At 45.3% G+C, this 21,540-nt stretch overlaps 1 protein-coding gene across 9 annotated transcripts in view; it reads left to right on the top strand.

Moving 5' to 3' along the window:
* Positions 1-21,540, top strand: part of SVIL (supervillin) — a 237,994-nt gene that overhangs the window by 163,842 nt on the left and 52,612 nt on the right. For 6 of the 9 annotated variants that reach the window (XM_068562693.1, XM_068562644.1, XM_068562654.1 and 3 more), the window contains 9 exons: positions 3,984-4,064; positions 6,598-7,470; positions 7,832-8,002; positions 8,702-8,736; positions 9,325-9,386; positions 9,644-9,783; positions 12,825-13,068; positions 13,725-14,301; positions 15,133-15,358. In XM_068562693.1, coding sequence (XP_068418794.1) covers positions 3,984-4,064; positions 6,598-7,470; positions 7,832-8,002; positions 8,702-8,736; positions 9,325-9,386; positions 9,644-9,783; positions 12,825-13,068; positions 13,725-14,301; positions 15,133-15,358 — 2,409 coding nt within the window. The remainder of the gene's footprint in view (positions 1-3,983; positions 4,065-6,597; positions 7,471-7,831; positions 8,003-8,701; positions 8,737-9,324; positions 9,387-9,643; positions 9,784-12,824; positions 13,069-13,724; positions 14,302-15,132; positions 15,359-21,540) is intronic. The other 3 variants (XM_068562702.1, XM_068562711.1, XM_068562721.1) reach the window with 3 other exon arrangements.

Raw genomic sequence — 21,540 nt, 5'->3', positions numbered from 1 at the left:
GACATTAATGAATATGAACTGTCAATAGCACTGGTAGCCCTGGTCCACTTGTGCTCTGCAGTGCTCAGATCACATCTGGGGATCTCATTCTCCTCGGGCTGTCAACCAATGAGAGCACGTTCAGAGAGTCCACCTTCCCATCTGCCTGCTTTCTTGACCTCTCCAAGTTTGTGTAACCTTCTCTCTGTCTTAGTAGAAACCAGAGTCATTTTGGGAGTCTCTTACACATTCTCTGGTGCTTAGATTCCCAAAGCAGTCTGTTCTTCTCATTATCAGATTGTCCTTTTCCCAGCGCGGTTATAAAGCTGAAGCTTGAATTGGTACAGGGAGCCCTAGTGTTACCAGTCTGGCTTCTGGTTGATGGTGATTCTGCCAAAAGGGGGAAAGGAGAGAAAGAGCTCAGGAACCAAATGAGGTGTCTCACAAATGCAGCTTCAACTGCACCTCATGTCTCAGGAAGAGGGACATTTAAATGCCCAACATCCTACAACAAAGCTGACACACCCAGAAAAGGATGTTCACGATTTTGTCAGGATTCCCCCAAACATGGCGCCTTGAATCTGGTATTAAGCCAATCTGTAAGATTGGTAAGGATGATCTCAGTGATAGCATTGCTTTAGCAGAAGCCTTACAGGAAGGGTAGATATCATGTCTCAGTCACTTTCCTATCTCCTTCCCAGCATCTAACACATACCAAGGGGCTCCATCAGTCATTTCTGAATGAACGTTCTGCTGTTTTCCATGTCTTCATAAAGTGTCAAGAGACAATAGCAGTGCCACCTGAAATAGCCAGTCTGCAAGTGGTTTATCAGCCCACAACATATAAGGGACTTGCAAGGAATGTAAGTCTTGGGTCATTTCCTTCCTCAAGAAAGTTGTGCTGGGAAGAAGATGTCACTGAACTGCACGGCGGACTCAGGGATGGTCATTTACATTCTGGTCCAAGCCTTTCATCTAACTGTGGACCAGTGACCCCAATCAGCAGAGTACACTTGGAGTATAGAGCTTGTACTACCAGGCTCTTTCCACTTTGTCTGGGCGTAGAGTCCTTGTATGTGGTCTTGAGTCCACATAGATACCGTTCAGCTGTGAGTGGGGATCGTGATACGTGAGCCAAAGAGCCGCTGGCTGCGTTGGGGGCCTTGTTAACGCGGTCTCCAGCCCTGAAAGGCTGATTCTAGGCTGGTCTCTGACCAAGGCTAGTTGAATCCCTGCATTACTTTGCTTGGTTACTTCATTAGAAGCCAAGCAGGAGATGTGGAAACCCAAATGGATCTGGGAACAGGAAACTTGATATCCCCCTCAGAAGGCCACTCCAGCCCCTGCCGCAGACTCAACCCTTCCCTCCAGCCCTCTGTCCTTTCACCCTTTCTTGGCCGAGATTGCAGCATTTGGCGTTTAGCACTGAGATTAGCCCCGAGGGAGCCTGGAAGAAATTGGTTATCTCACATGTTTATCTTGCTTCTGCGCCAAGAAGACTCTATTTCTACCTTTTGATTACTCAAGAAAGCTTCACTCCATAATCTGACAGTGAGATATTTTTTAAAAAATTTTTGAGGTAGAGTTGATTTACAGTGTTGTGTTAATTTCTGCTGTATAGCAAAGGGATTCAGTTACACGTATATATACATTCTTTTTCATCCTCTTTTCCATGATGGTTTATCACAGGATATTGAATACAGTTCCCTGTGCTGTACAGTAGGACCTTGTTGTTGATCCATCCTATATGTAATAGTTTGCCCCTGCCCACCCCACACTCCCACTCCTTCCTCGCCACCCCGCCTTGGCAACGCACAAGTCTGTTCTCCATGTCCCAACAGTGATATATTTTTAAACTGAGGTATAATTTACATCAAACTGCACGTAGTATTTTAAGGACACAGGCTGGTGAACTGGGGAAATGTGTAAGCATTACCCCCGTCCAGAGAGAAGAAGTTTCGTCACCGCTGTGCCTCTGTCCACCTACATCGATCCTTGACTTTGTAAGGACCTCACTTAGCTCTCATACATAGGCTGGTAGTGTCATATATTCAACTCATTATGTTTGTATGACACTAATCCTTCCCACTGTTAGCTTTTTAACCGAGCGTTAATTATTAAAAAATAGTTAAGCATAACGTTAAGAGACACACAATAACAGCATCCACGCGAGATGTAAACAACAGAGAGAAAAGAACCCATGGCTTCGTTGCCACTCTCCAGATGTGATCTCTTTTTTTTGTTTTTCATACTTTAAAACACTCACCTGCTATTATTCTTCCTTCGTGTGTGCATGGAGCACATTAGGGTTTACTCTTAACAACTTTCATATATAAAATACGGCAGTTTTAATTATATTTACCACGTCGTACGTTACATCCTGAGAACTTAGTGGTCTCATAAGTGGCCTGATAATGTTTTAGGGCAATACTGACCAAGGTTTATTCTGATTAATGAAGGTTATATTCAGAGAGTTGTATAGCGTATGTCACAGTTTGCAAAGCATTCTATCGTACAAAAAGCATTTGAGCCTTAAAATGACTCTGGGATGTAGTCGTATGAGTTACTAACTGATGATTTTCCAAAGCAGGCATCCATCGCTCTGTCTTCTTCCTCTGTATCCTGAGCCAACATCAGTTGCCTCCTTTCCGGGCCACAGAGGATATGCCAAACTATTCCTATGTTCAAATAAATGTCGAGAAATTAGACCCTTTATTGTTGGAAATAAGATGGCTTCCCATACATCTGACTTTTTTTATTTACCACGGGCTAAATGGCTACAATACTGGAGACGGGGTGGGGTGGAGGGGTAATTGCTTTGGGTGTAGCAAGACTGGGGAACAGACGTCCACACCTAATTGTGACAGATTTCAGCGGTCGCAGCAAAATGCACGGTAGTGATGATCGACAGGTTCTTGCCTGTGAGCTCAAACCAAAACCCAAATTAAAATGATTTTAGAAAACTAAGAGAATTCTATTTTAATTACTACTCTATTCTTTTGGAAATTACTTTGATCTGAAATGTGTTTCCAGCCTGGTCTTGAAGGACTCTTACAGGTAGGTTGGTAAGGTTTTGAGCTGGTAAACATTTTAACTAGCATGTAGAATTTCCATGCTTTCTTTTTACATTGTAAGAGGGTACAGGTCAGTGGTTTGACTATTCCTCCTGTGTCTTGCTTTACATAATGACCCCAAGGTTTTCCTTGCCTATGATTTTTTGGTAAGATATCTTCAGCCTGGCGTTATTACTTTGTCACATTCAGGCTTGCATTATATTTGATTGTGCGTTGAAGAGTGAATGTATAAATCCTATTTTATCCTGCCTAGCACGGTGTAAGTTTTTTAATGGCTGGCATGACACTGATTCACCTTTGCTACTTCTCAGAGCCCAGCTCAGTGCTTTGTACATAGTTGGAACTCAATAAACATTTATCAGATGGACTTGCATTACTATTTGGTAACTTGCATTAGTATTTGTTACGTTGGCTGCATTGTTCAATGACAAATATAAAAGGAAAATATAGAATAGCAATTAAAGATACGAACTTATTGAATTTCTTTTTATTTATTACCTTTATTTGATATGTATTGTTTTGCATGGACACTATTTTTATATTTCGCTGTTTACCAGTGTACCTTAACACAATTATAGATGATAAATTAATTGATATTTTTAATCCAACTTCTTACAAGAGAATTGTCTGGTATTTGTGGGCAGAGTGTGACTCCTGATACTTTTAAATGACCCAAAAAACACTTTATTTGGTGGCTTCAGATATACTTATTCGATCTCTTGATTTCAGTAGTGAACCAAACGTCCTAGAAATTCCATGAACTGAATAGAAACCCCATGGCAAAACGTGCTTAGACATTTTCAAAAGCCAGGATTATTCTTTACTTAAGAAAAATCAGCCTTGAGAGTTTTAAGTTATAATAATTAAGTCTGTGTATATGTCGACATTTTCATAGACATTACCTGAAGTTTTGTTTTTTGTACACAATAGTACCGGGAAACCCAAACATGAGTGGTTTCTCCAGAAAGATTCCGAAGGGGACACACCTTCACTTATCAACTGGCCTTCCAGGTATCTCCCGAGCTCTCGGCTTGTGTTTAGTGACTGCATCTCTGGTCCAGCTGGCTTATGTCCCGCACATCACCGAAACTAACTCTCCTTTGCCCTCTTTTTGGCGGCAGGGCTTTTGAAAGTCATGTGTTCAAAAGGGGCTGCTGGAAATTACTTTCCAATCATTTGCTTTTCTCTTTCTACTGCCCTAATCCCTGCTAATGTCAATAGTATTTCCCTTAGCTTCTCTTTTGGAAAATCTTTTGGCTACACCTCTGGCTTTTCTCCTTTCTCACACTCACGTGCTGCCAGGAAGGGGCAGTAGTGAGGATGTAACCAGCATCTCTGGGCTGCTCCCCTGAGTCAGGCTAACCAACTAGTGTCCTATCTTGTCAACAGCTGCCCCTGCCCTGCCCTGCCCATCCAGCCTCCTTCTTTCCACGTTGCCTGTCCCTCGACCATTTGTTCATTTGCACAGCTACATTTAGGGCATGTGGTTTTCAAAGCAGACAAAACCCCCTCTCGTTTCATTTTTAAGGTTGGGGGCAGGGAGAGGCAGAAGGAGTTAGAATGAGTAAGTCATTGGGAGGACAAAACACCCATATATTGAGTTTCTAACCGTCACTTTGTTCTTGGCCGAGGACAACATTCAGATTGTCTCTGATGAGAAGGACACATTCCGCAGGAGAACTTGAACCACATTTCAGCCGCCTTTTGATTAACAAAGCTTATAAATATGAAAACCTCCAGCACTGGCTAGTCTCTGGGAAAAATAACAACCCAGAATGCTTTCTTTCCCCCTCTGAATTGTTCATAGTAACTGCCTTTTATGTGTCTTTGATTTTTTTTTAATGAAATATAGATAGATACCCTGCATCTTATGTTGAAAAACATGTAGGCGTTTATATCAAATTTAGCAGGGTGCCTTTGTCATTTAAGGAAATAGTCCCTTCCAAAAAATAAATATCAGAAGCAATTATTTTTGCTGACTAATCTTAAGTAAATAAAGGTTTTACATTCCCCAAGAAATCACTTTTCCCACTTCAAAAGCATTTCTTTATTTTTTAAAGATTATCCCCAGGAAGTAATCCATTCCTAAGCAGTCTGAATGGTTTCTTCTTCCTCACTATGTGGTATTTTTTAAAAAGTAAAAACAAGAACTAGTTTGCACTATTGGACATTTACTCTTCGCTAAGCACTAAACCACGTACTTTGCAGACATCACATTATTTCCATTTAAAAGGTAAAGCAGCTGGGGCAGGTAGGTTACCTGAGACCATACAGCTGGAACTGGCTGAGTCAGGCTTTGAAAAGAGGTCTCCTGGGCCCCACAGCCAGAGCTCTTGGCTACAGTCATAAGAAAAGGTTGGTAGCTTTTGAAATGGATTTCAGTTTTGCTCTCAGATGTTTAAATAGCTCTAGAAACAACCAGAGCCCTCCCTTTTTAGATTAGTTTTTAACTGAGGGCCTAATGGCAATTCCAGAGGGGAGAAAATGTTCAGCGCATTAATTCTTTCAGCAAATATCTTTTTTTTCTAACGTTCTTCTTAGTGCTCAAATTGCTAGATGTCATGGTGTCTTAACGGGTCACACGTTTTCTGAGTGATTGAACGTAGTCTGCATGGCGTGAAAAAGTTTGTGACTGTTGAGTGCTTGAAAAGAGGTAATCGTCTGATATATCTTGAGCTCAATAAAAAATAATAATAATCACGAATGCTCTGACATTTACAGGAGACAATGAAATTTTTTTTCAGTGGGAATCTACAATTTTTATTAATCATATTCATACACAAAAATAGAAGGGACTCACAGAAATATCACTTTCAATACATATCTCATAAATGCCTATAATTTGTGCTTTAACTTACAAGAGGGAATAGATGCTAGGGCAAAGGGATTTAGCTAAGGTACCACAAAAAGCTTAGAGCAAACGAGTGGAGAGCTAACTACTGAAATTAGGAATTAGTCTAACATCCATACCGGAGGTCTGCACACAACGGCTCTTCAATAAATGCAAAACTACCACAAATAAAATTTTCTTAGACCTCAGACCAGCAAGCACCAAGCTTTTCTGAATGTAAATATAATTTTGAGCGGTAAACAGGTCGAGCAGGAGACAATGAAATTACCTACGGTCTGTAGGCTTGTAGATGCCTGGAAACTGCCCCTGCCCCAGTCCTTATACTGGGCCCGTCCATGTGGAACGTGTACCAATCCATAGCCCAGCCTCAGCGTGCCCTGGTGCATACCCGTGGTGCCTAGTAATGAATCGTTCTGTGGCTTCTGAGTATTCATCTCGTCGGAAGGCATCCATCCTCTCCCAGAATAGCATCTGACCCCTCCTAGCTTTACAGAAGGAAGGGTGAGTTTGGCATTTGGAAACTCAACTCAGACGCCTTCCTCTGGCAAACAATAGTGGGTTTCTGACACTGACTCCACCCGCCCCCGCCCCCCCCAAGATGCTTTTCCATTCCCTGGGCATCTCTGATCTGCACACGTGTGCTCTCTTCCCCTTAAGCAGTTACCGCACTTAAATCCTTTTTCTTTCTTAAAGAGTTAAAGTTAGAGAAAAACTGGTGAGAGAGGAGAGTACTCGCAGCAGCCCTGAACTTGCCCCTGAGCCCTTAACTCAGAGGAGACAGCAGCCAGCGCCAGGCCATCACCTGGCCTTTCAGTCAGAGAACTCAGCCTTCGCTAGGGTCTCGGGCAAGGCGGCCAGCTCTGCACGACGGCCCATCCACGGCTACGTCCAGCCGGCAGATGCCAGTCACACCGTCACGCCGGCGGCCTCGGACACCCCAGAAAGCGCATCCGAGTACAGCTGGGTGGGATCAGCCACCCAGACTGTCACAAAGCCCCCCCCCTCGAAGGTTCTAGAAGCTGAGAGAAGAGATACCCCGGTTCTCCATATCTGTGAATCAAAAGCAGAGGCCGATGCGCTCTTCTCTGAAGCTCTGGAGAAAAGCAGGAAGACGCTTTTGGCTCTGGAGGATCGTGGGCCTGGGAGAAGCCAGGAAGACCCCTCTGGAACCCAGGACTCGGGTAAGCCCGCTACTAGCACGGTCACCTCGGAAGCTCAGAAGGAACCAGAAAGCCTGGCCCGCCCACCTGCAGCTCAGCAGCGCACGGAGAGGATGGGCCGAAGCGAGATGGTCGTGTATGTTCAGAGCGAGTCTGTGTCCCAAGGCCACAAGAAGGAGGCGGAGGCCGCGAGGAAGCGCAGGGCCCTCACCCGCTCGCTGTCTGACTACGCGGGCCCGCCTCAGCTGCCGGCTCCGCAGGCCAAGGCCCCGGCTTCCAGGCGAGACCCGGAGCCGCAGACTTCCGAGGCTGAGGCGGAAGTGGGCCTGCTGGACACGAAGGTCTCCGTCGCCCAGCTCCGCAGTGCGTTCCTGCAGTCAGCCAGGGCCAGCAAGAGACCCGAGCTGTAGGTGATGTCCACGCGCCCCCCCCGATGTGTCACTTGCACGTCCTTGGCAGACTTAATTCACTTCTCGACTTGTGTGGTGCCCCGCCTTGAGCCTTACTAGCTTAGCTCACAAGTGTGTGCAGGGCAGACCATCCAGGACATGGCTCCACGACTACCAGTCTGCTTTCGCCTACTAACGGGGAGCTCTAGAGTGTCGGGTCTCGGAATGTTCCATCTCCCGACGTGCATGGTAGAGGCATGCGGTGGGATTTGGCGGTGTTCGTGCCTTGACTCACCGAGATGCATAAACCTGTGCTTTCTTCCCTCTCTCTGTCTCCCCGTCTCCCTTCTGTCTACCTTCTCCCCACGACTCTAAAAGCCATTCACGGGTCGAGGGGTCAAGCGAAGGCGCTGGCTTGCCTACCAGCGTGGAACGGGAGAGAGGGTCCCGGAAACCAAGACGCTATTTTTCTCCTGGTGAAAGTAGAAAGACTTCTGAGAGATTTAGAACTCAACCCATAACCTCAGCAGAACGAAAGGAATCAGATAGGTAGGCATGTGTCTGTCAAGTTCCCTGGTCTAGGAACTTAGAAGAAATCCTATGGGAATTTCTACCCCAGGGATGGTCCTGATACTACTTCAGTGGGATGTGATGACCCCATAATTCTCCCATCTAAGCTCTACGGAGTATTTAACTTGGCTCGTGTAAATGTATCTTTAAAGAATGTTGACCATGACGACAGTATCACCACGTAGTTTTCAGTTGCGTTCAAATGGTAAGAAGTGAGAAACGTTATTCATTTAAGGGTTTAAAATTTTTATGCCCTTGTTAAGTTAGAATCCAGATGGACCGTCCACCAGATTTTACGGTGAAAATAACTAAGGGATTTTATATTCGGTTTATAAATGTCTACCTGCGTGTTGTCTGTGAGTTTTTAATCTTATCGTATGCTAATGCAGAGAAATGAAAGGGTTTGTCCAAAGGGTGATTATCAGTCGTCTTTAATAAGTCGTACCTCGTCCTGGTTTGTGTCCACAAGGTGAAACACCTAGCCGGGCTGTGTGCACACGTACCCCACAGTGTCCGCAATAGCTGTCCACGCGTGTCCACAGCTAGAATTGCTACCAGGAGGATATTCTTTAAGAGACTTTAATTGCATTTTTATTTTCACTTTTAATTTGATCCTTGGATCTTCCACTCCCACCAGCTAATTGTTAGTTATTATTTTTTTGCTAATGTCTTTCCTAGGTCAACTTCAAATTCAGAAATGCCAGCTGCCGAGGGCAAGTATCTGTCTTTTTCTTCTTTATCATCTCACCCAGATTAGGTTTAGATAATAAGATTTTTTAAAAGCTTCTGGAAAGAATGAGATGATGGAACATACTGCTTTCTTTCTGGCAGGTTTTCTTCCTGTGAATATAATAAAGCCTAGTTGAGATTTTCACACGAACTCTCCCTTAGTTCCAAGAGAGAGGGAGCTGTGACGTGAACCATGTTAAAACAACTGATTTGAATCAAAGAAGCAGATTTGTCTTGTTGCTTTCTTGTTACTATTTAACAATAAAGAAGAGAAGTGCCTTCCATGAAATCTCTTCTTAATTCCATAATATCTATACTTAAGTCAAATATCATAGTAGAAAGTTATGGCCCAGACAGGAGCTCCGTTTGGTTAATTGCAGTGGGAACGAGTACCTTTTCAGAAGCGGAAGAATAGCCTCCCCCGCCAAGGGGAAAATACTGCCTATTGTCATTTTTAGTATATCTCAGAATTCTTGTATTCAGAGGATTTCCAGGTCAGCCCTGGGAGACTTTGCACAGACTTTCCCTCCATCTTCTAATGACATCCAGTTTTCGCCTGTGACCTTTTGCAGATGAGGAGAAGGTCGATGAGCGAGCCAGGCTGAGTGTTGCCGCGAAGAGGCTGCTCTTCAGGGTAAGATGTGCCGAAGGGCTGGCGGAGAAGCCGTCGCCCCTGTGGGCGGCCCCACGGCCAGCCTGCTGCCTGCGCCGGCCCGGGGCCCACCCGCGCTCCTCCCCTCCCGTGTGCCTGCTGTGTGCACCGCTGGCGCCGACGCTGCCTCTCGGGGCGCCCCCTCCTCTAGGTCCTGCAGGGGCGCAGAGTCGCGACGTTCTGCTGCCCCAGCTCCCTTTCCCCCAGCTGATGAGGATCCACGCTGTTTCCACTCTTAGGAGATGGAAAAGTCATTTGACGAGAAGAACGTTCCGAAGCGCCGCCCCAGGAATGCAGCCGTGGAGCAGAGGCTGCGGCGTCTGCAGGACCGATCCCACACCCAGCCCGTCACCACCGAGGAGGTGGTCATTGCAGCCACGTAAGTGCCCCCGGGGCCTCTGGGCCTTGGCTGTAAGGTCTTCTTGTAAAGAAAGATGTAAAGACTTTTAAAATGAGGCGGTCGGAAGACGGTTCAGTTAGAAGCCACAGAGAAGTAGGTGTTCAGGGATTTTCCTTGCTCTGGTGTCTCTGACCGTTGCAAAGGGATGTGTTACCTATTGTATCTCCTAGAAGAACATGACGAGGAATTTTGTTTAATTTTTTTTTTTTTTTTTGCCCGTGCGTTTTTTTTTTTTATCTCTTTGCAAAATTTAAAACAGAAGAGTAGGTGGGGTAATATCATGAGCCTCGATGTCTGTGTCACTCAGTCTCTACAGCCAGCAACCCCCGGCCCCCCTTGCTCTACCTGTATCCTCGCCCACATCCCACTTCCTGCTGCAGTATTTTCAGGCAAACCCCAGGGATCATTTCAGCCATAAATATTTTAGTCCGTATCTCAAAAAGATAAGGGTTCTCTTGATTTGTTTTTAAATAATCACGAATTTTTAAAGATTAATTGGAAGTCTGATAACTTTGCAAACCGTGGGAGGTAGGTTTTGAGCATTGTCCCAATGTGTTCAGAATGAATCTCCCAAAGTAATTCATCCAGGGATTACTGCTTCCATTAAAGTGAAAACTTCTACTAGTTTTTTTAAAATTGTTTTCCCCCCAGACACACACATATACACGCCCTTCCTGAAAAAGTGAAGTTCATCTCATTGAGGGCATCAACAGCCCAACTGTGAACCTGCTGTTAACTCAGCTGCCCTAACTTCCTTCGCTTCTCTGTGTATTTGTGGACGAGTACATCTTGTATTCATTGGGAACTCTTAGCAAATCAGTTTTTTGTTTTTGTTTTTAAGATTTGAGCGGCTATTGTAAAATAAGAAGCAACTACCCCTGGGAGCAAAACAGTAAATATAAGCAAAAATTATCCCCTTGTCAGACTTGCTGAATGTACTTTGATGTGCTTATAGATGATATGAGGCCCCTGACTCTTTTTAAAAATAGCTTAGAACAACGTTGTAAAACATGGACATAACCTACTGCTTTGCTGGTGGTTGGTTAATACTAGCTTTCTTTAAAGTTTTTTTTTTTTAAACCGGGACACTTATTCTAAATATTCTAAATCTTTTCCAAGCTCTGAAAACCTATTCTTATTCCGCTGACCTTGGTCACCTCTGTCTCTTATTTCCTAAGTTTGTAATTGCTTTTCAAGTTCTTTTGTGATTTTCCCAAAGAAATGAGCAAAGGATTTTGTTCCAATATTTTTTGATTTCATGTTTCTGAATTGAAAACTGCACCTTCCTTAATGCTTCTTTTCTTCTCTCTCCTTATGAATGTTCCATCTTTGGCAATTGCTTTTAAAGCGAACCTACCCCTGCTTCCTGCTCTGTGGCCACCCACCCTGTAATGACAAGACATCCTAGTCCCACTGTAGCTAAGAGCCCCGGGCAGCCTGCCAGGTACTGGACAGAAGTAGCTGCATGTCGCACTGAGAGCAGAGGTGCATCTTCAGATCTTCAATGCCTGTCATTTGTTTGACAAACAAGGAGTTGTCCCAGGGAACGTGGGGCATTTTGCCTTGTCACACTGGGGACTTCACGTCGGCCTGCATATGACAGCGTTTCATCCACCTGCTTTCATTATGTCTTGGAACTCGGATCCCACTAACCCACTTATCCGTTTGTTTTGTTTGTTTTTCATAATCCTGGTCATCCCTAAAAAATTTTCATTCTTCATCGAAGACACTAGCACTTAATAAAGATTAACAGAAAAATAGGACGTTAACCTGAATGTTGAAAGTCTGATAATACCTAGTTGTTTTTAAACACTTCTAGACATAAATACATGTTTAGAAACAATCCTACCTGTTTCTAATGGATAGAGAGACAATGCCGTTATATTTGGGGATTGGGACAATAGCAATTTATAGTGTCTGAACTTAGATGTTTTACTGTTATGTTTTAAATTGTGGTGTTTTAAAATGATGTCCTTAAGGCATGTAAATATCCCCTCTATTTTACTATTATGGGCCAAATGCAAAGGCTAAAGCTAAAAGTAAAAGAAGTAAAATGACAGTGCAGAAATAAAGCTGGCATTGTCCAGAAGCGGGGCTCTCTTTGGGGAAGCGGGTTGCCATCATTCCTAGTTCTTCGCTGGACCTCAGGAAAGATGCCAAGACTCAGGTCCCCTTACTCCCATCCTCACTGTGCCCTGGAAAACTGACACTGGTCTCTTGTCTGGGACAACTTGTGAGGCGCTGGTTAATCAGAGTCAAGGCAGAATATATTTTTCACTGGATTTAGAATTAGATTTGCCAGTGGCAGAAGGTACATTGTCTTAGACCTTCAAAGATGAACTGACCCGGTAACTAGAAGCCTTCTCCTCTACCTGGAAGTTGGAGGGATTTATCAGCCCCGACATTTCCTTCACTTTTCAAGCTACCTGGAATTTCAGATTTAACTACCTTTCAGGAAACAGGTAGAAACCTATGAGAGAAAATACTAGACTAAAAAGAGGGAGAGAATCTTTACAATTAAGCTATTTGTGTTTAGCAAGTGAAAATCAAAACCCTGTGTTGTAGATAACACTGTTGATAGAATGACTGTGTTATTTCCTAATTATTTAAAATGTAAAGACCACCTGCTGAACCACACCTTTAGATAATGTCTAAATATGCCGTAGGTAATGTCTGCGGACTCCCTTTAGCCGTATTTATTGTTGATACTAACAATACAGGTCATCTCGCCAAGATAAGGTATACCAAGGCGACTTTAATTCCTTAAATAGGAAATTCAATTTTTAGAAATAATCCAGAGCTGAAAATCTGCTCTGTGTGATATTGACCATGCGAGGGGCCCCAGCCTACGCTGTTGTCTTGTTAATAGCTAACCAGCTGCCCACAACTTTAAATCTAGGTAGGGAAAAATAAGCCCTTTTTCCATTTGAAGTGACACTTTGAAGAAAGTTAGCAGACAGCCTTAGCAGTGGGCTTCTGTTTGTCTCCCTGTGTGTGGTTCACTTTTCCCCCCCTTTCAGATTGCAGGCATCTGCTCAGCAAGAGGCGTTAGCCAGAGACCAGGCAAACGAGGGCAAAGATTCTGCTGGGCAAGCAGAGCCTGACCTCTCCACCCTGAGCTTAGCGGAGAAGTTGGCCTTGTTTAACAAACTGTCCCAGCCGGTCTCAAAAGCGATTTCAACGCGGAACAGATTAGACGTGAGACACAGGAGGATGAATGCTCGCTATCAAACCCAGCCGGTCACGCTTGGAGAGGTGGAACAGGTGGGTGACCTGTGACCCAGCTCCAGTTTGCACATAGGTCCTTAAAATGTGGGAACACGGTGTCCCTCTGAGGTTAGCGATGTAGTTAGGGCATCTACCTGTAAAGTGTGTTACCTGGCGTTACTTGGTGGTAACTTCATTCTTAAGGAGGATAGCCATGCCGGGGATGTATCTCTTCTCTTGTTCGCATCGTGGCCGAAATCATCTGGAGTTGAGTCCCTTTCGGGTAGAAAAATAAGGCGCATGACCTACTTTTCACCCAGATGATTTGATTAACGGGATGCATTTATACAACTACGTCTAGGTTTGGTTTCTCACCCAGAGAAGCAGGAAAACTGCCCCAAGTGTAGTGTCTCCATCCATGTCAATAGGAAAACTGCCCCAAGTGTAGTGTCTCCATCTATGTCAATCCATACAGCAGTATTTACATAGGCGGTGTTTTTATTTTTATTTTTTAATATTTATGTATTTATTTGGCTGCACCAGGTCTGAGTTGCAGCATGCAGGATCTTTAGTTGCAGATCTAGTTCCCCGACCAGGGATCGAACCCGGGGCCCCTGCATCGGGAGTGCGGAGTCCTAACCACTGGACCGCCAGGGAAGTTCCTCGGTGGTGTTTTTAAATCAGCTTTTTCCTTTTGAACTGTGTCCTCCCAGGTGCAAAGTGGCAAGCTCATCCCTTTCTGCCCCACTGTTAACACGTCTGTGTCCACCCCGGCATCTACCGTCACCCCCATGTACGCAGGGAATCTTCGGACAAAGCCGCCGCTGGACGACAGCTCCGGTGCCGCTGAGCAGAAGTTTCCTTCTTCGCTAGAAAGTTCAGACTCTCCAGTCAGAAGCGTCCTGAAATCCCAAGGCTGGCAGTCTTCGGTAGAGGCCGGTGGGAGCAAAGGAGTGTCGAGAGAACCTGAAGAGACAGAAAGCAAGGGAGTCTTGACAGGTGGAGATGGTGGTGTTACAAAGTACGGGTCCTTCGAGGAAGCAGAGCCACCCTACCCCATGCTTAGCAGAGTCCGGGAAGGAGATGGCCGTAAGGAACCCATCTACGCTGTTCCGAGAAAGGGAAGCCTGGAGCTCGCCCATCCTCCCGTGGCTCAGTTCGGTGATGAACCGAAGGAATTTTCCACTGCACAAGGCACCGCACAGGGGAGCCCGGAGTGGAAGGACAGGCAGCTCTTTGAAGAGAAGGTGGACGTGGAGAAGGTCACGCAGAGGAAGTTTTCGCTGAAAGGTAACTTAACCACTTACCGCTCCTTTCCCTTCTGCTTGATGGGTCGCATGCGTTTGGGATGGTTTTTAACTGGATTATGAAGGCAGTTGACAACTAAGTGTTAAGTGTGGATTGAAAGTCCAGTGTGAATTGTACCCTCCCCAGACTTTTCTTCCTCTTGAACCCGAGACTTGTTCGGTGGCCTCATCAACGTTTCTGCCATAAAGATACCTGAAGCGCTTTCACACATCTTGAGAAGGGTTTTTGATGACTTTTGTCACGTTAACTGACATGACAGCCTTGCAAACCCCTAGCTCTTTTGGCCCCTTTTAGAAATTGATGACCCCAAAGGTCCTGGGCTGGGTGAGCATGGGGAAACCCAGTCTCTGGATTTCAGGTTCTCTTCCTAGACCCTTCCTGTGCAGACCAGCAAGCCGTGCCGCGTGGGACTGTAATTCTCTTTCTGCATTTCCGTAAAATGATAGTGTGTCAGTTATAATAGTGGCTTTGGTTTGGCAGTATGACCCATGTGAAATGTCAGAGTATTGTTTTGGAGGCGTAGAAACATTCTGCAGTGTGTAGTGCAAACCAACTTCCTGTGTCTCGCACGCAGGAAAAGACCAGTTGTCACAGAAGAAGTCTCTGGGTGGAGTCACCCACTGGGAAGTTTGGTTTTCTCAGGGACTAGAGCGTGCCCCAGATTTGCATAAATCCCAGTGGATTGGGCAGCCTGCCACGTGCCCACGGATTGAACTCCAAGTGCGGGCCGTCCGGGGTCGGGGTCGGGGTGAAGGGCTCGAAGGATGCTTGCCCAGGGGGAGTAAGTGCTGACAGGGCTCCGTTGCTTCCCAGCGGCAGAGTTCGGGGATCCCACTGCTGAGCAGACAGGCGCAGCTGCCGGGAGACCGGTCGCTCAGACTGCACCCCCCGTGTCCTGGAAGCAGCAAGATCCCTCCGAGCAGCCGCAGGAGAAGCCCTATCGGAGTCCGTGTGCAGTGTTTGCTGCCGAGGAGATCAAAGCACCGGCGGCGGAGGGCATCCTCGACTCTCCCAGCAAAACCATGTCCATTAAAGAAAGGTAAGGAGATTTGATGATGGAGAAAGGAACTCTACTGGTGGGAGGGCTTCGTACAACTTGCTTTTAGAAAAAGATCTGAGGAACGGGCAAAGAGAGAAACTCATGAATCCAGCCACCAGAGAGACTGTGCTGTCAGGGCATTTGAGAGGAAACCGCGTTTACCCCCCGTGCCTGGTTTCCTGGCGCTGGGAGACGCTGCTTCAAGACTCAGACAAGGAGACACACAGACACAGGCTTTTGTGGGTGCTGCTTCTGCTTTCTTCTTTTATACTCAGTTCTCTGACCAGCCAGTGACGGGAGCAGAGATCTTGGCTCTTTCCCTTTCGGATACACGTGGCTTGAAATTGAATGTGTCCACTGCTTGTGACTGTTTGTCAGTGTAAATTATATGTGGAGGGAACGGAGAAAAATTAACATGTAGGACACAAATCCTCGGGATCAGAATCTTAAGTTTTGTTTATTTCACAGAAAGTAAAATGGGTGAGTCTTCCGCACTGCATTTAGACATTTCCTATCAGGTCATAGCTATGAAAGACTACATTTGAGGATTAAATAACACTGAAAGCTCACTTCATTCAAAGAGTGATGGAGGGTTCAGAGGAGATAAAGAGGACAGATACAGAGAATCGGAGTGAAATATTTGGGGTTGTATTTTCTGTGTCAGCCTTTAGCAGAGGATGTGAGTGACAGGAAGACTGGGTGTGGAATGTTCTCGTGAATTTCCCAATTTGATTGGCGGAAGTATGGTTCCGCCCACCCGGATCCCTTCTTAGCGCCCTCCACTGTTCAGGAGTTTTCCTGCTCTGAGCGGCACTGGCCACTCTGATTTTTTCTAAGAACATTTCCAGCTACTTAAGACGATGTATCAAACCACAGTGAAAACTCTTCCTTCGGTTTTTCAAGTCAAACTTTTGAATAATATTCATACAGTATTAAATAGATGGAGACTTTTTCAACCAACAGATTAATGAGACTGTTAAAGCTTATTTTCTTTAGCCTTTAATTATTTAAAATTCAAAATACAGAATACCTACGAGACTGAGGAGGCATGGGTGTTGGGGCCAAAGGGGTGAGCTAAATAAAAGGAGTGATGCTTGAATCAGAGAAGCAATTTGGCCTATCCTGGCATGAAGTCCTCTCCACAGAAACTGGCTCAAAGAGGGTTTGGTCCCAGATACCTAACTTTTTTTTTTTAACTGAAGTATAGTTGATTTACAATATTGTGTTAGTTTTAGGTGTACAGCAAAGTGATTCAGTTACATGTATATTTTTTTCAGATTCTTTTCCATTATAGGTTATTATAAGATGTAGACTATAGTTCCCTGTGCTATACAGTAGGGTTTGTTTATCTTATATATAGTAGTGTATATATGTTAATCCCATACTTCTAATTTATCCTTCCCCCCACTTTTCCCCTTTGATAACCATAAGTTTGTTTTCTATGAGTCTGTTTCTGTTTTGTAAGTAAGCTCATTTGTATTATTTTTTAGGTTCCACATATAAGTGATATCATATAATATTTGTCTTTCTCTGTCTGACCTACTTCACTTAGTATGATAATGTCTAGCTGCATCCATGTTGCTGCAAATGGCGTTACTTCATTCTTTTTCATGGCTGAGTAATAGTCCACTGTGTATATGTACCACATCTTCTTTATCCACTCGTCTGTCGATGGACATTTAGGTTGTTTCCATGTCTTGACTATTGTGAATAGTGCTGCTGTGAACATAGGGGTGCGTGTATCTTTTCGAATTATAGTTTTCTCTGGATATATGCCCAGGAGTGGGATTGCTGGATCCTATGGTAGTTCTATTTTTAGTTTTTTGAGGAACCTCCACGCTGTTCTCCATAGTGGCTGCAGCAATTTACATTCCCACCGACAGTGTAGGACGGTTCCCTTTTCTCCACACCCTCCAGAGACCCAACTATTGATAACTGGTTAGGTGAGAAGAAAGAGGTACCATTTAAGGGAAATAATGATAAGTATCACTTATAGACAAGTTCTGATGTTTTACCCATCAGAAAACATTCTTGGGGTAAAATGCCAGTAGAAGATAATAATATACCCCTTCTCTCAAAGGCTTTTAAAGAGATTCCCCATCTTGGGGTATATTCTGTCTGTTAGACAAAAAAACTTCATCAGATGTCCTATCTGCTGTGCAGTCATTCTTGGTTCACTTGCCTGTTTTTAGTGAATTTTAGTTTCTCTCTTTCTGAAAACAGTTTTAATCCTACTGTAAAATTCTAATTTTTTAAAAACGCGAGATGCTGTAAAGGTGCACCTCCCTAACCCGGGCTTCGTAGATGTCTGAGGAGATGGAAGATGGCTGTAAGGTTGCTGTGAGCTGCCTGGAAGGGTGTTCAAAGCCGACTGTGTGCACACGGACCTCCTGGCTGGTGGGAGATAGCGCCTCTCACAGATCCAAGGGGCTCCTGGTCCCAGTCTGTCCAGAAGCATGATCATGAGAATGCTTCTTAAGTTTTCAGCTATCCAGTTTAATTGTCAAACTGTACATTTAAAAATGGAGGAGGGACACTTTATTTAGCATTTATGTTTGTAATAAATTATGCCAAAACAAAATATATTGCCAGAGATCTTCCCCCCCACCCCCACCCCTTATGTGGATGGTACTTTTATTTGCACTTTGCTAAAGCTATATATCTTTACGGTCCATATGCGATAGCTTTTCCCCAAGGGCGGGGGTCTCTGTTACTCCCTTCTGTTAAAATAAAATAATGAAGCTTGACCATTAAAAATAAGAATGCTCTTCTTATATTCATTTGGGCTTCCCTTTTTTGAGATGACATATAAAACAGAACTTTTAAACCTTATTCTAATTCCTCTGACCGCCTCATTTCGCGGAAGGAGAGGTTGAATTCCAGTGGCCTCTGGGGCCACGTGGCCAATAGGACCACCCCCGGGGGCTGGTCGTCAACTCTTCCCCTCAGTACACGTGGCAAGCCTGCCGTGTGTTCAGGTCAGCGTTTCGGCAGCTAACGTGTGTTCTCACGGGGGGACGTCGGTTAGAGGGCGGCCGTTCTCACAGAACAGCAGTGCTGGGAAGAGTACTCCCTCCTCCTGTACTAATGTTCTCAACTCACGTGTTCTTGGCATCGCTTGTTTCACATTTCACTTTCACGTTCCAGACTCTCCAGAAGTGGAGACCGGACTTTGTCAATTTCCGTCATCATTTCTTCTAAGCAGCTGCAGCCTGAGGAAGCGGTTCTGCCTTCCTTGATCTTGAGCGTCTGTCTCTTTCCCGCTCAGGACCTGAGAATCTTAAGTCCTCCGTACCGAGGACTGCCGAGGGTCCTAGGCTGCCCAAGGCATTCCCCCTGTGTGAGCTTATTGAGGGCTGAAGACAGCCCTTCGAAGGAGGCAATACTCTCCCCATTTCGTAGATGTAAACTAAGACTTACGAAAGGGTAGCAACTGAGAAATTAGAGGAAACCCTCCACACATTCCTCTTTTAGAACATGTTTGATGGTCGGGGAAACATATCTAATAGGTCCTGTTCTTTCTTCATCTTTTCTGACATCTTGAACGTCAAGTTTGCATCATAACTAGCATAAAGTTTAGGGTATATTCTGCTTTTCCCATTGGATTAATAAGATCACTGCTTCACAACTGCCTACGTGGTTTGGGTTTAAATTGTCCCTGATGGGACACGTCTTTGAAAACCGTGGGAAATCGAATCTATTTTGTGTTATTTAGGGATAAAACCTTTGATACCTCTTTAGAAGTGTATTAGGCTTTTAGAAATCTTCTTTCCACCGTTACTGAAACAACTGCTCTGTGTTTTCATTTTCTGGGGGGAGAAGATGACTAAAAAAGGCAAAAGAGCCGTCCTTCCACTGGGAAATTGATGGAGCGTAAGGATGTATTGAACTCCCAGGAATGTTGAAGAGGCCGCCCATGCCTCTGGCTGAGCCTGCAGACTCCTGCCTTATAGGGCCTGGCTGGGGTCCCCCTGTGTTCCCCGTGAGCCCCACCTTCCACCCAGCCAGACTCGAGGTTCTTACCTTGCGGCCCGGAGATTTCAGCCACTGGAGGGCCCCGGATTTATGTTGGCATTACGAACAGAGGTGTCTTTCCTTTGCTGCCTCCTTTTCTGATCTTTGATTTGCCCTCATTTAAAAAACATATTAGTTCACTCCTCCAGCCTATAAACCAGCCAAGGCCAAGATCTGATCTAAGGACTAACCCGTGCTGTTCAGCCTTATCTGTGTGGTGTCTGCGATTCTCTGAAATAAGGCGCATTTTTAAAGGAGGGAGGAAAGAAAAGTACTGCATCTTAGAGGCACTCGGTGTGCCGGGCCCGTATCTGACCCAGCCCTGGCTGCCGTGAGCCTGCAGAACTTGTTGCAATCGAGCCGGGCTCTCAGACCAGTGCTGCTGAAACAGCCCGCCTCAGGCCAGTATTCCCTGCTGGGAAAGCATGGGCTGTGGCTGGAGGGAGAGCCGTTTCCCCAGTGGCCTGGCAGGCACCCATCACGGTGGCCCCGGCCAGGCCTTGGGGTGAGTAACTCACGGGTTCTCAGCCTCGGACTCAGCAGATGCCCAGGCTCTCAGCATCCCAGCCCTGCAAATAGCGCTTGGACTTGGCGGACGTTAAAAGCGCTGACAGCTGTTTGAGTTGCACAGGCAGTAATTTATGGCATGTGCAGGACCAGGCGCTTGCCCCCAACCCACCCCAGCCCTCTGCAGTGCACGGTGGTCTGCGGGGACTCAGGAGCGTCACGAGATGGCAAGAGAGAAGGCATTTGGAAAGGTCTCCCGCCCTCCTCAGCTTGTTCAACACCAAGTCGGAAATCTAAGGGGACAGGAATAATACATGTATGTTTCAGTGCGTGTTACTTGTTCTCCGTCACTTGCACTCTGCAGGCTCCGGCTGGGCCTAATACCACGTGGGCTCAACTGAAGCACAGCTTCTTCCATATTATTTTGGTTACTCTGTAGTCTTTGGAAGTTCCTGAGGATGACCCTGCCAGCATATCTAATAGCAAGATTTCAGGCTCTTGGAAGGGAGGAATCCTTTGAAGGCTATCCCAGGGGAGGGGGGAAGTATATAAAAAAGCCAGAATTACAGTGCAGTTCCTAACACATGAGAGCGAAAACGTGCCTGGTCAGCTTACACACAACTAGTGAAACAAGCCAGGATGTGACGGGGCTGGAACCAGAGCTCCCTGCCCCAGTGACATGCAGGGTGACCTGGGTCAGTGACATCCTCGGCCTGTGTGTGCACCCATGTCTCATTCAGAACAACAACATCCAGTGTCTTAGAGGTTGCCGAGCACATCAGCAGAGCACGCGGTGGGCTACAGAGTGATTACAGATCCACACTTCGCCTCTTTCTAAATCAGTTTTCCATTCCTCCGTGCGGCCACCGGGGTAACCACATGATTCTTTAGATGATGTTGGCATGGCTTCAGACATTTGGGACCTTATTTTTGAGAATGCCCTTAAAGACCATAGTGCATTCTTTTTAATAAACGCAACTTCTGAGGCTGCATTTGACTTTTTTAATTTCTCTGAAATCACTTGGACTCTAATCTGATTACAAAGGTGAGGTAGCCAAGATGAATAACTACTGGTCTGGGTCAAGGGTGAAGTAGGAGCTGGTTCTGAGCTGTAAGGAGAGTATCGGTGAGATGAATGTCCGTGTTCACAAGATGATGAATTGGAAATACATCTTCATTTGGGTGGTACTGGCATGCTTACCTTTTGGAAGTCTCCTTTATAGACGCTTTGAAAGCTCTACTGCAGCATGCAAATACTCATGGTTTCTTTTCATGATTTGGTTTTATTTGATTATTTTTTCCTGTTAGAATAAAACTGACTCACTCAGAATAATCGGAGGAAAGATAAATCTTAGTCCTTATATAGTCTGACATTCAGATGGAAACCCTTAAAGGAAATTAGAATCTGTTTTCAAGTACATGAACTAGCCCTTGTAGAATGCAGAGTATTGCCAGGCGTCATAGATCATAGAATTTGGGCCTAAATGAGAGCAAGTAGGGTCTTAGATATAAGATTCTGACTCTAGTTTCCAGTGTGGATTTTTTTCCCTCACCATCAAGCCAGTGTCTGACACCAGCTGGGTGTCCTACAGTTCCACCCAGTTCTGATGTTATCTACCTGGAGACAGCATCAGACCCCACAGGGTAAGCGCCCTGTCCCA

The sequence above is a fragment of the Eschrichtius robustus genome, chromosome 1 (assembly GCF_028021215.1).
Source record: "Eschrichtius robustus isolate mEscRob2 chromosome 1, mEscRob2.pri, whole genome shotgun sequence".
Taxonomy (NCBI): Eukaryota; Metazoa; Chordata; class Mammalia; order Artiodactyla; family Eschrichtiidae; genus Eschrichtius; species Eschrichtius robustus.
The sequence above is the reverse complement of the archived record's forward strand: the minus strand, read 5'-3'. Positions and strand labels throughout refer to the sequence as shown.